Genomic DNA, 13,372 nt, shown 5'->3' with positions numbered 1-13,372 from the left:
ATGCAACTACACGTATAAATAGAGTATATGCAACAATATATACAATATGCAACTACACGTATATATAGAGTATATAAAACTATATATATACTATATGCAACTACACGTATATATAGAGTATATAAAACTATATATATACTATATGCAACTACACGTATATATACAGTATATAAAACTATATATACTATATGCAACTACACGTAGATATACAGTATATAAAACTATATATACTTTATGCAACTACACGTATATATAGAGTATATGCAACTATATATACTTTATGCAACTACACGTATATATAGAGTATATGCAACTATATATACTATATGCAACTACGTGTATATATAGAGTATATGCAACTATATATACTATATGCAACTACACGTATATATAGAGTATATGCAACTATATATATACCATATGCAACTACACGTATATATAGAGTATATGCAACTATATATACCATATGCAACTACATGGATACACCATATGCAACTACATGTATGTATAGAGTATATGCAACTATATACACCATATGCAACTACATGTATATATAGAGTATATGCAACTATATACACCATATGCAAATACATGTATGTATAGAGTATATGCAACTATATACACCATATGCAACTACATGTATGTATAGAGTATATGCAACTATATACACCATATGCAACTACATGTATGTATAGAGTATATGCAACTATATACCCCATATGCAACTACATGTATATATAGAGTATATGCAACTATATACACCATATGCAACTACACGTATATATAGAGTATATGCAACTATGTATACCATATGCAACTACATGTATGTATAGAGTACATGCAACTATATATACTATATGCAACTACACGTATATATAGAGTATATGCAACTATATATACTATATGCAACTACACGTATATATAGAGTATATGCAACTATATATACTATATGCAACTACGCGTATATATAGAGTATATGCAACTACACGTATATATAGAGTATATGCACGTATATATAGAGTATATGCAACTACACGTATATATAGAGTATATGCAACTATAGATACTATATGCAACTACACGTATATATAGAGTATATGCAACTATATATACTATATGCAACTACACGTATATATAGAGTATATGCAACTATATATACTATATGCAACTACACGTATATATAGAGTATATGCAACTATATATACTATATGCAACTACACGTATATATAGAGTATATGCAACTATATATACTATATGCAACTACACGTATATATACAGTATATGCAACTATATATACTATATGCAACTACACGTATATATACAGTATATGCAACTATATATACTATATGCAACTACACGTATATATACAGTATATGCAACTATATATACTATATGCAACTACACGTATATATAGAGTATATGCAACTATATATATACTATATGCAACTACACGTATAAATAGAGTATATGCAACAATATATACAATATGCAACTACACGTATATATAGAGTATATAAAACTATATATATACTATATGCAACTACACGTATATATAGAGTATATAAAACTATATATATACTATATGCAACTACACGTATATATACAGTATATAAAACTATATATACTATATGCAACTACACGTAGATATACAGTATATAAAACTATATATACTTTATGCAACTACACGTATATATAGAGTATATGCAACTATATATACTTTATGCAACTACACGTATATATAGAGTATATGCAACTATATATACTATATGCAACTACGTGTATATATAGAGTATATGCAACTATATATACTATATGCAACTACACGTATATATAGAGTATATGCAACTATATATATACCATATGCAACTACACGTATATATAGAGTATATGCAACTATATATACCATATGCAACTACATGTATACACCATATGCAACTACATGTATGTATAGAGTATATGCAACTATATACACCATATGCAACTACATGTATATATAGAGTATATGCAACTATATACACCATATGCAAATACATGTATGTATAGAGTATATGCAACTATATACACCATATGCAACTACATGTATGTATAGAGTATATGCAACTATATACACCATATGCAACTACATGTATGTATAGAGTATATGCAACTATATACCCCATATGCAACTACATGTATATATAGAGTATATGCAACTATATACACCATATGCAACTACACGTATATATAGAGTATATGCAACTATGTATACCATATGCAACTACATGTATGTATAGAGTATATGCAACTATATACCCCATATGCAACTACATGTATATATAGAGTATATGCAACTATATACACCATATGCAACTATATACACCATATGCAACTACATGTATGTATAGAGTATATGCAACTATATACACCATATGCAACTACATGTATATATAGAGTATATGCAACTATATACCCCATATGCAAATACATGTATGTATAGAGTATATGCAACTATATACACCATATGCAACTACATGTATATATAGAGTATATGCAACTATATACACCATATGCAACTACATGTATATATAGAGTATATGCAACTATATACACCATATGCAACTACATGTATGTATAGAGTATATGCAACTATATACACCATATGCAACTACATGTATGTATAGAGTATATGCAACTATATATACTATATGCAACTACATGTATATATAGAGTATATGCAACTATATACACCATATGCAACTACATGTATGTATAGAGTGTATGCAACTATATACACCATATGCAACTACACGTATATATAGAGTATATGCAACTATATACACCATATGCAACTACACGTATATATAGAGTATATGCAACTATATACACCATATGCAACTACACGTATATATAGAGTATATGCAACTATATACCCCATATGCAACTACATGTATATATAGAGTATATGCAACTATATACACCATATGCAACTACATGTATGTATAGAGTATATGCAACTATATACACCATATGCAACTACATGTATATATAGAGTGTATGCAACTATATATACCATATGCAACTACACGTATATATAGAGTATATGCAACTATATACACCATATGCAACTACATGTATGTATAGAGTATATGCAGCTATATACCCCATATGCAACTACATGTATGTATAGAGTAACTGCAACTATATACCCCATATGCAACTACATGTATGTATAGAGTATATGCAACTATATGCATCATATGCAACTACATGTATGTATAGAATATATGCAACTATATACCACATATGCAACTACATGTATATATAGAGTATATGCAACTATATATACCATATGCAACTACACGTATATATAGAGTATATGCAACTATATACACCATATGCAACTACATTTATACCCCATATGCAACTACATGTATATATAGAGTATATGCAACTATATACACCATATGCAACTACATGTATGTATAGAGTATATGCAACTATATACACCATATGCAACTACATGTATGTATAGAGTATATGCAACTATATACACCATATGCAACTACATGTATGTATAGAGTATATGCAACTATATACACCATATGCAACTACATGTATCTATAGAGTATATGCAACTATATACACCATATGCAACTACATGTATGTATAGAGTATATGCAACTATATACACCATATGCAACTACATGTATATATAGAGTATATGCAACTATATACACCATATGCAACTACATGTATGTATAGAGTATATGCAACTATATACACCATATGCAACTACATGTATGTATAGAGTATATGCAACTATATACACCATATGCAACTACATGTATGTATAGAATATATGCAACTATATACACCATATGCAACTACATGTATATATAGAGTATATGCAACTATATACACCATATGCAACTACATGTATGTATAGAGTATATGCAACTATATACCCCATATGCAACTACATGTATATATAGAGTATATGCAACTATATATACCATATGCAACTACATGTATATATAGAGTATATGCAACTATATACACTTTATGCAACTACATGTATATATAGAGTATATGCAACTATATACACCATATGCAACTACATGTATGTATAGAGTATATGCAACTATATACACCATATGCAACTACATGTATGTATAGAGTATATGCAACTATATACACTATATGCAACTACATGTATATATAGAGTATATGCAACTATATACCCCATATGCAACTACATGTATATATAGAGTATATGCAACTATATACACCATATGCAACTACGTGTATATATAGAGTATATGCAACTATATATACTATATGCAACTACACGCATATATAGAGTATATGCAACTATATATATACCATATGCAACTACATGTATATATAGAGTATATGCAACTATATACACCATATGCAACTACATGTATATATAGAGTATATGCAACTATATATACTATATGCAACTACACGCATATATAGAGTATATGCAACTATATATATACCATATGCAACTACATGTATATATAGATTATATGCAACTATATACCCCATATGCAACTACACGTATATATAGAGTATATGCAACTATATACCCCATATGCAACTACATGTATATATAGAGTATATGCAACTATATACACCATATGCAACTACATGTATGTATAGAGTATATGCAACTATATACCCCATATGCAACTACATGTATATATAGAGTATATGCAACTATATACACCATATGCAACTACATGTATATATAGAGTATATGCAACTATATACCCCATATGCAACTACATGTATCTATAGAGTATATGCAACTATATACCCCATATGCAACTACACGTGTATATAGAGTATATGCAACTATATACCCCATATGCAACTACACGTATATATAGAGTATATGCAACTATATACCCCATATGCAACTACACGTATATATAGAGTATATGCAACTATATACCCCATATGCAACTACACGTATATATAGAGTATATGCAACTATATACCCCATATGCAACTACATGTATCTATAGAGTATATGCAACTATATACCCCATATGCAACTACACGTGTATATAGAGTATATGCAACTATATATACCATATGCAACTACATGTATACACCATATGCAACTACATGTATGTATAGAGTATATGCAACTATATATACTATATGCAACTACACGTATATATAGAGTATATGCAACTACACGTATATATAGAGTATATGCACGTATATATAGAGTATATGCAACTACACGTATATATAGAGTATATGCAACTATATATACTATATGCAACTACACGTATATATAGAGTATATGCAACTATTTATACTATATGCAACTACACGTATATATAGAGTATATGCAACTATATATAATATATGCAACTACACGTATATATAGAGTATATGCAACTATATATACTATATGCAACTACACGTATATATAGAGTATATGCAACTATATATATACTATATGCAACTACACGTATATATAGAGTATATGCAACTATATATATACTATATGCAACTACACGTATATATAGAGTATATGCAACTATATATATACTATATGCAACTACACGTATATATAGAGTATATGCAACTATATATACTATATGCAACTACACGTATATATACAGTATATGCAACTATATATATACTATATGCAACTACACGTATATATACAGTATATGCAACTATATATACTATATGCAACTACACGTATATATAGAGTATATGCAACTATATATATACTATATGCAACTACACGTATATATAGAGTATATGCAACTATATATATACTATATGCAACTACGTGTATATATAGAGTATATGCAACTATATATACCATATGCAACTACATTTATACCCCATATGCAACTACATGTATATATAGAGTATATGCAACTATATACACCATATGCAACTACATGTATGTATAGAGTATATGCAACTCTATACACCATATGCAACTACATGTATGTATAGAGTATATGCAACTATATACCCCATATGCAACTACATGTATATATAGAGTATATGCAACTATATACACCATATGCAACTACACGTATATATAGAGTATATGCAACTATATACACCATATGCAACTACATGTATATATAGAGTATATGCAACTATATACACCATATGCAACTACATGTATGTATAGAGTATATGCAACTATATACACCATATGCAACTACATGTATATATAGAGTATATGCAACTATATACACCATATGCAACTACATGTATATATAGAGTATATGCAACTATATACACCATATGCAACTACATGTATATATAGAGTATATGCAACTATATACACCATATGCAACTACATGTATGTATAGAGTATATGCAACTATATACACCATATGCAACTACATGTATGTATAGAGTATATGCAACTATATACACCATATGCAACTACATGTATGTATAGAATATATGCAACTATATACACCATATGCAACTACATGTATATATAGAGTATATGCAACTATATACACCATATGCAACTACATGTATATATAGAGTATATGCAACTATATATACCATATGCAACTACATGTATATATAGAGTATATGCAACTATATACACTTTATGCAACTACATGTATATATAGAGTATATGCAACTATATACACCATATGCAACTACATGTATGTATAGAGTATATGCAACTATATACACCATATGCAACTACATGTATGTATAGAGTATATGCAACTATATACACTATATGCAACTACATGTATATATAGAGTATATGCAACTATATACCCCATATGCAACTACATGTATATATAGAGTATATGCAACTATATACACCATATGCAACTACGTGTATATATAGAGTATATGCAACTATATATACTATATGCAACTACACGCATATATAGAGTATATGCAACTATATACACCATATGCAACTACATGTATGTATAGAGTATATGCAACTATATACACCATATGCAACTACATGTATATATAGAGTATATGCAACTATATATACCATATGCAACTACATGTATATATAGAGTATATGCAACTATATACACCATATGCAACTACATGTATATATAGAGTATATGCAACTATATATACCATATGCAACTACATGTATATATAGAGTATATGCAACTATATACCCCATATGCAACTACATGTATATATAGAGTATATGCAACTATATACACCATATGCAACTACATGTATATATAGAGTATATGCAACTATATACCCCATATGCAACTACATGTATCTATAGAGTATATGCAACTATATACCCCATATGCAACTACACGTGTATATAGAGTATATGCAACTATATACCCCATATGCAACTACACGTATAAATAGAGTATATGCAACTATATACACCATATGCAACTACATGTATATATAGAGTATATGCAACTACACGTGTATATAGAGTATATGCAACTATATACCCCATATGCAACTACACGTATATATAGAGTATATGCAACTATATACCCCATATGCAACTACACGTATATATAGAGTATATGCAACTATATACCCCATATGCAACTACACGTATATATAGAGTATATGCAACTATATACACCATATGCAACTACACGTATATATAGAGTATATGCAACTATATACACCATATGCAACTACATGTATATATAGAGTATATGCAACTATATACACCATATGCAACTACATGTATATATAGAGTATATGCAACTATATACACCATATGCAACTACATGTATGTATAGTGTATATGCAACTATATACACCATATGCAAATACATGTATATATAGAGTATATGCAACTATATATACTATATGCAACAATATATATACATGTGTTGTTGCATATATATATGCAACTTTTTTTGGGGCGCATTTGTCAAAATCGCTCGACGTAACATTAACGAACAGGACATTTGAAAAATCCTCGATTGTCACTGGCCGTCACAAAAAATTCAACGCTATTATATTTTATAACATTATTTTTCTTGTTCAGTAGTCATTAATACCATGTTTTTTGGTTTGTTTAATATTCCAACAGTTATCTCCCGTAGATGAATTTAACGTACAATAACATAATTATCTTGTCTTCCGATTAAAGGTCAATAACAAGACCACAATGTCTTATCAACTCACATTTAACAACTCGTGGTCCTGTTTTATCGGCTAAGTTTAACAATGAATAGAGCACACACATTGTTATTCTTACTATACGGATTCTTCTTGCAATGTGGCGCCCGAAAGAATGTATTGTTTATCATCGTGGATGACCTCCGCCCTGACCTCGGCTGCTTCCGGGGCGCCGATTTCCCGACCCATGACGATCCGCCGCCACACACGCCCCACATGGACGCTCTGGCCGGAAGTTCCCTTCTCGTGCGCCGCGCGTATGTGCAGCAGGCCGTATGTAGTCCCAGCAGGACATCCTTCCTAACAGGTTACATACTACTTATTGTTTATAGGTTTTCGTCTTTACTTTATAGAGTTTAAACTCGATCGGGGGGAAATAACCAATAAAAACATTAACTTTTGCAAAATCTGTACGCCTAAAATAGGATTCAATCACCAGTCATTGAAATAAGAACTCCGTAACATACAATCAAAACTCGCTATGTCGATTTCTTGGGGACCTCGGGGAAAACTTCGAGATAACGAATATTTAATATAACATACAAATTACCAATCTCTAACTCATCCCAAACTATTCGAAAAAAGTTCGACATAACCACAACATCGAGATAACAGAGTTCGACATAACGGGTTTCGACTGTTACATAAACATATAGCAAAAAAGTGTTTTATCGGCTTCTTAATTTAATTTCTTTTTGTTCTTTTTTGTTCTGATGTTCAAAGTCAACAGATCAAGGTATTGTCAAAGCTTTGATTGTGTTCTAGGCTTCGTCAGCGGCGGTGTTCGAAACAAACTATAACCTAAGCCATAGCTCAACGTATGTTCAAGATATTCATATCAAATATGGGTGGGATGTTATGAGAGACCCAATGTACATGTAGTATAGTATGTAGTCCCTTTAATCATCGTCAAGTTAGGCCCCTTGTTAGACTGAGAAATAACATCAACAGACGAACGGTGGAGTTCGCTCCGCAGCGTTCTTGTCGTAAATTCAGTGTGTTGTTATAAACATAAAGAAAAATTGTTACTGCTAGTGTATCACAATTAGAGAAACAAAGGATAAAACAAATCATACATACTTTAACACTAATCCAATGTTGTCCGTTTAGCGAAGTGATTAGCTCACTCGCTTTTAACTATGGCGTCCCGGGTTCGTTTTCCGGACTTGGCGTACGTATAGATATGTGTGGTTCGTGGTTACTAAGCCAGACAAGTGGGCTTTCTACAGGCACCCCCCCCCCCCCCCCCACAACACAAAAATTCTCACGCAAAATATCGGATAAGAGTCTTTTATATTAGCATAAATTAATATTACTTTCTCTACAATCATTGAACTTTTCGAAACTTTTCTCCAATGACACTTGCATTTATCCAGGCCGGCGACCGGACACCACGCGCGTGTACGACCTGGAGACGCATTTCCGGTCTGCGGGCGGAAACTTCACCACTCTGCCACAGTACTTTCGGAATCATGGCCGCAGGTCTATCGGCATCGGCAAGATCTTTCATCAGGTAGTCATAATATCGATGATCGATTATAATAAAACAATCTACCGATCTATAATCGATATCTGATGTGTCAAAGTCATCTTGATTTGTGATTGTTGAAAGTTATCCGCACAGTTTTTATAAAACTAATTGTGTGTTGCATTTGTGTTATTGGTTCTTTAAACACAAAAAAAAAACATACAGTCGAAATTCGTTTTGTCGAACTCTGTTATTTCGATGTTCCGGTTATGTCGAACTATTTCAAATAATTTGGATTGAATGAGAGATTTGTGGTATTTTGTTTTTTAACGTGTGCGCGTTATCTCGAGGGTTTTTTCTTAGGTCACAACGAATTCGACATTGCAAGTTTTGACTGTATGTTCATATTCCTATGATTTGAAATATTCCATTGTATTTCATTTTTGAAAGGCATTTTTCGGAAATAAGCCCTTCAAGATAATATCTGACGTGAAAAGAGATTTGTATACATTATTTCTTACTTTTCATTGTTTCCACAGGGCATTAAAGACCCCCTGTCCTGGTCTGAGCCCGACATCTACCCCGGCTCTTCCAACTGGGACCGGCAGAATGCCTCCTGGCAGTTCGTGCCCGATAATCTTCTCCATGCCAATCCCCTTATCGACTACAAGATAGCCCAGAGCGCCACCAAGAAACTTGGCGAGTTCGCAACGGGCGGGAAATATGCGCACATCCCATTCTTCCTCGCCGTGGGGTTTATTCGCCCCCACTTGCCGTTTGTCTCGCCGGCATCCTTCGGTGACCTGTATCCCTTAAACACTTTGAAACTTCCCAGCAATAATAAAGCACCCGTGGGTATGCCAGAAGTCGCCTGGTTTAAGAGTAATGAGATTCGAACACAGTATGAAGATATTCATAGGTCAAGTTTTACTGGCGAAATCAACAATACGATACCAAACAATATTGCACTAGACTTAAGACGGGCTTACTACTCGGCGGTGAGTTGGGTAGACTCCCAGGTAGGTGTAGTTCTAGACGAGCTGAACAGACTGGGCCTCGCAGATAGCACAGTGATTTCACTAGTTGGCGACCACGGCTGGCAGCTGGGAGAACACGGCATCTGGGGGAAATCTACCAATTTCGAGCTGGCTACCCATGCTCCGATGATACTGAAGATTCCCGGTTTAACTGACTCCGGCCTTAGCACCAGGCGTATTGTGGAGTTTGTGGACCTATTTCCAACGTTGGTAGAGGCTGTAGGCTTGCCCAAAGTTTCCATTTGCCCCGAAAATTCAGCCCATGTGAGCACATGTACGGAAGGGGAGAGTTTCATGCCCCTCGTTCACAACACGTCAGCAGACTGGAAGCATGTCGCGTTTTCTCAGTACCAGCGGCACCAACACCGAACGAACATTATGGGCTACTCGCTCCGCACGGAGCGCTACCGCTACACTGAGTGGCCCGAGTTTTCCTACCAGACTTTCAAACCTGACTGGACCAAGCTGCATGGTGTAGAACTGTACGATCACACCGTAGACCCTGACGAGAATCACAACAGGGCTGACGACACCGCGTATGCCACGCTGCGGGCAAACCTTAGTTGGCGGTTACATGCCGGCTGGAGGCACGCCAGTCCGTCCCTACATCAGGCCGGCCCGGCGTTAGTTGGGTGAAGTAACAAGACATACTTTTGTGTCCATCTTGACTTAAATGTCATTGTGACTAGGGCTTCATTATCACACAAATTATTAAATCAGTTTACCCCATAAGCTCCTTTTCTACACCACACAGCACTGCATGATTCAAAATTTAACATTTTAGTCTTTCTCAAAGTATATTCCCTTCACATTCAGAGTTTTAAATGAAAATATTCTATAGCAAAAATTGCACAACAGTTTTCAATATTGATCTTATCATCATCCTTAGACATCAGCCTCAGTGACTCCATTCAGCCTACTGGTCAGCTAAATATACAGACCAATCAAAACACTTTATTTCTAATCTTAACTTTTAATTGAATCTAAGTTGCTCATTAAATAGGGCGCTGGTTAATTGTCTTACAGAAACCATACAATACGTCTATAAATAATATGTTTTATTATTTGTTAATATGTTTTGTCCGTTTGCATTATATATACTATTAAAAATATGTTCTCATTTGAGACAAGGCTTAAGTATTTCTGGAATTTCGAGGTATTGTAATTTAAAAGTCGATACTTTTGAGATGTTAATAAGTTGATATTGAATTGATATCTATACAATAAATGTATAAATCATACTGAAATGTTGCTATGGAAGGGATTGACAACTACGTCACTTAATTCTGCCATGTGTAACACGAAATACACATTATCTTGAGGGGTCGTACAAACATGTGTCATTGTTAGGAATCTTTATGTAAAATATTCAATTACAAATGATATATCCCCTTATTACCAGTATCTAAATTCCATATACTAATAAATTATTATAATTGTGACTTTGTTGTTTGGTATCCGAGGGAAATGATAATTAACCAGTGTTTCCCTCATGATTTATTTAAGGGATGTCGGGTGTTTTTAGTATTTCATTCACCGATGGTTCAATTATACGTATTCTTCAGATCTTTTGAGTTCAAATAGTGGCTGTTTGTTTGTTTTGTTTATTTGAGTTTATCAATGTCTGTCCGCGCCCATTGGCTGCATTATGGCTTGAACCCGCCGTGACGCCATCTCGACATAAAGTGTGTTTAAATGCCATAAGTGACATGAGATAGAAGTAACAGCAGTCAAATCCAGACATTCGAAGACTTGAAACAAAGTGAGATACAAGAGATCAGGGTGCGATACCTTAGCTCTTTGCGAAGAGACCGCTTGGTTCCTTAACGTGCTCGATGTAAAGCACCGATACACGGGATACAACTTTCCTGGGTTGAACCAGTACTGAGTACACCACTTTTCCAAGCGCTACCCTTTAAATGCCGAGCGCCCGGCAAGGGATCTACTTGTACCAACTTTTAACGTCTTTCGGTATGACGCGGCCCGGGTTCGAACCCACGAGCCCCGCTCCGTAGGCGGACGCCTTAACACTGGGCCTCGGAGACGGTATGTTCAAATAGTCAGTGCTCCAGCTAGGCCAGGATAGCAGGAAAGGGCACCTCACTGCTCTTTTCCGGTAGCCTGCTATCATTTCACTACTGATCCCTGATGTGCCCTTCTGTTTGACAGAGACAACTTTTCAGAAATGAGTATAAAAAATAAAATTATACATCATTTGGACACTAAAGTAGAGATAACAACTAAGGTGTTCATAACAAACTATAAGTATTGAGAACGGTTACAACACGTACATAATAAGAATTGAACATTGGCCCTTCCAAGTGCCCCATTAAGGATCATTGAATGTGCATCAGACGTGCCCTTTCTGACCTAGCAGCCTGTTTTATTTACGTATCGTCAACCTCTCATGTTGGATATCTCTGGTTTATCAGCAAATCATTGATTAAAGTAAATCAAACAAGTTCGTCATTTAAGTAGACAAAGGAAGATATATGTATGAGTTACAATAAGTAAATTACAATCTAAGAGTGTTGATAATAAATCAGTTTTAAAAACAGTGTAGATATAGATATTAAATTCAAATCTGTTCAGTTGCCCTGATAGTTATTACATTTTTTAAATATATAATACACATTTTTTGCCTAAATATTTTCTTATTATCATTTTCGTCATTACAATAATGAAACTAATGTCACGTTATAACTATCAGGCG

General features: G+C 33.5%; 1 protein-coding gene across 1 annotated transcript; it reads left to right on the top strand.

The window, feature by feature from the left end:
• The first annotated feature begins 8,191 nt into the window (after positions 1-8,191).
• LOC128220638 (iduronate 2-sulfatase-like) lies at positions 8,192-11,976 on the top strand. Its single transcript, XM_052929116.1, has 3 exons — positions 8,192-8,461; positions 9,531-9,667; positions 10,162-11,976. Exons 1-3 carry the CDS (start codon positions 8,203-8,205, stop codon positions 11,293-11,295), a joined length of 1,530 nt encoding a protein of 509 aa, XP_052785076.1. The 5' UTR covers positions 8,192-8,202; the 3' UTR covers positions 11,296-11,976.
• The last annotated feature ends 1,396 nt before the right edge of the window (positions 11,977-13,372 follow it).

Source organism: Mya arenaria, chromosome 15, assembly GCF_026914265.1.
Source record: "Mya arenaria isolate MELC-2E11 chromosome 15, ASM2691426v1".
In the NCBI taxonomy this organism is placed as follows: Eukaryota; Metazoa; Mollusca; class Bivalvia; order Myida; family Myidae; genus Mya; species Mya arenaria.
The sequence above is the reverse complement of the archived record's forward strand: the minus strand, read 5'-3'. Positions and strand labels throughout refer to the sequence as shown.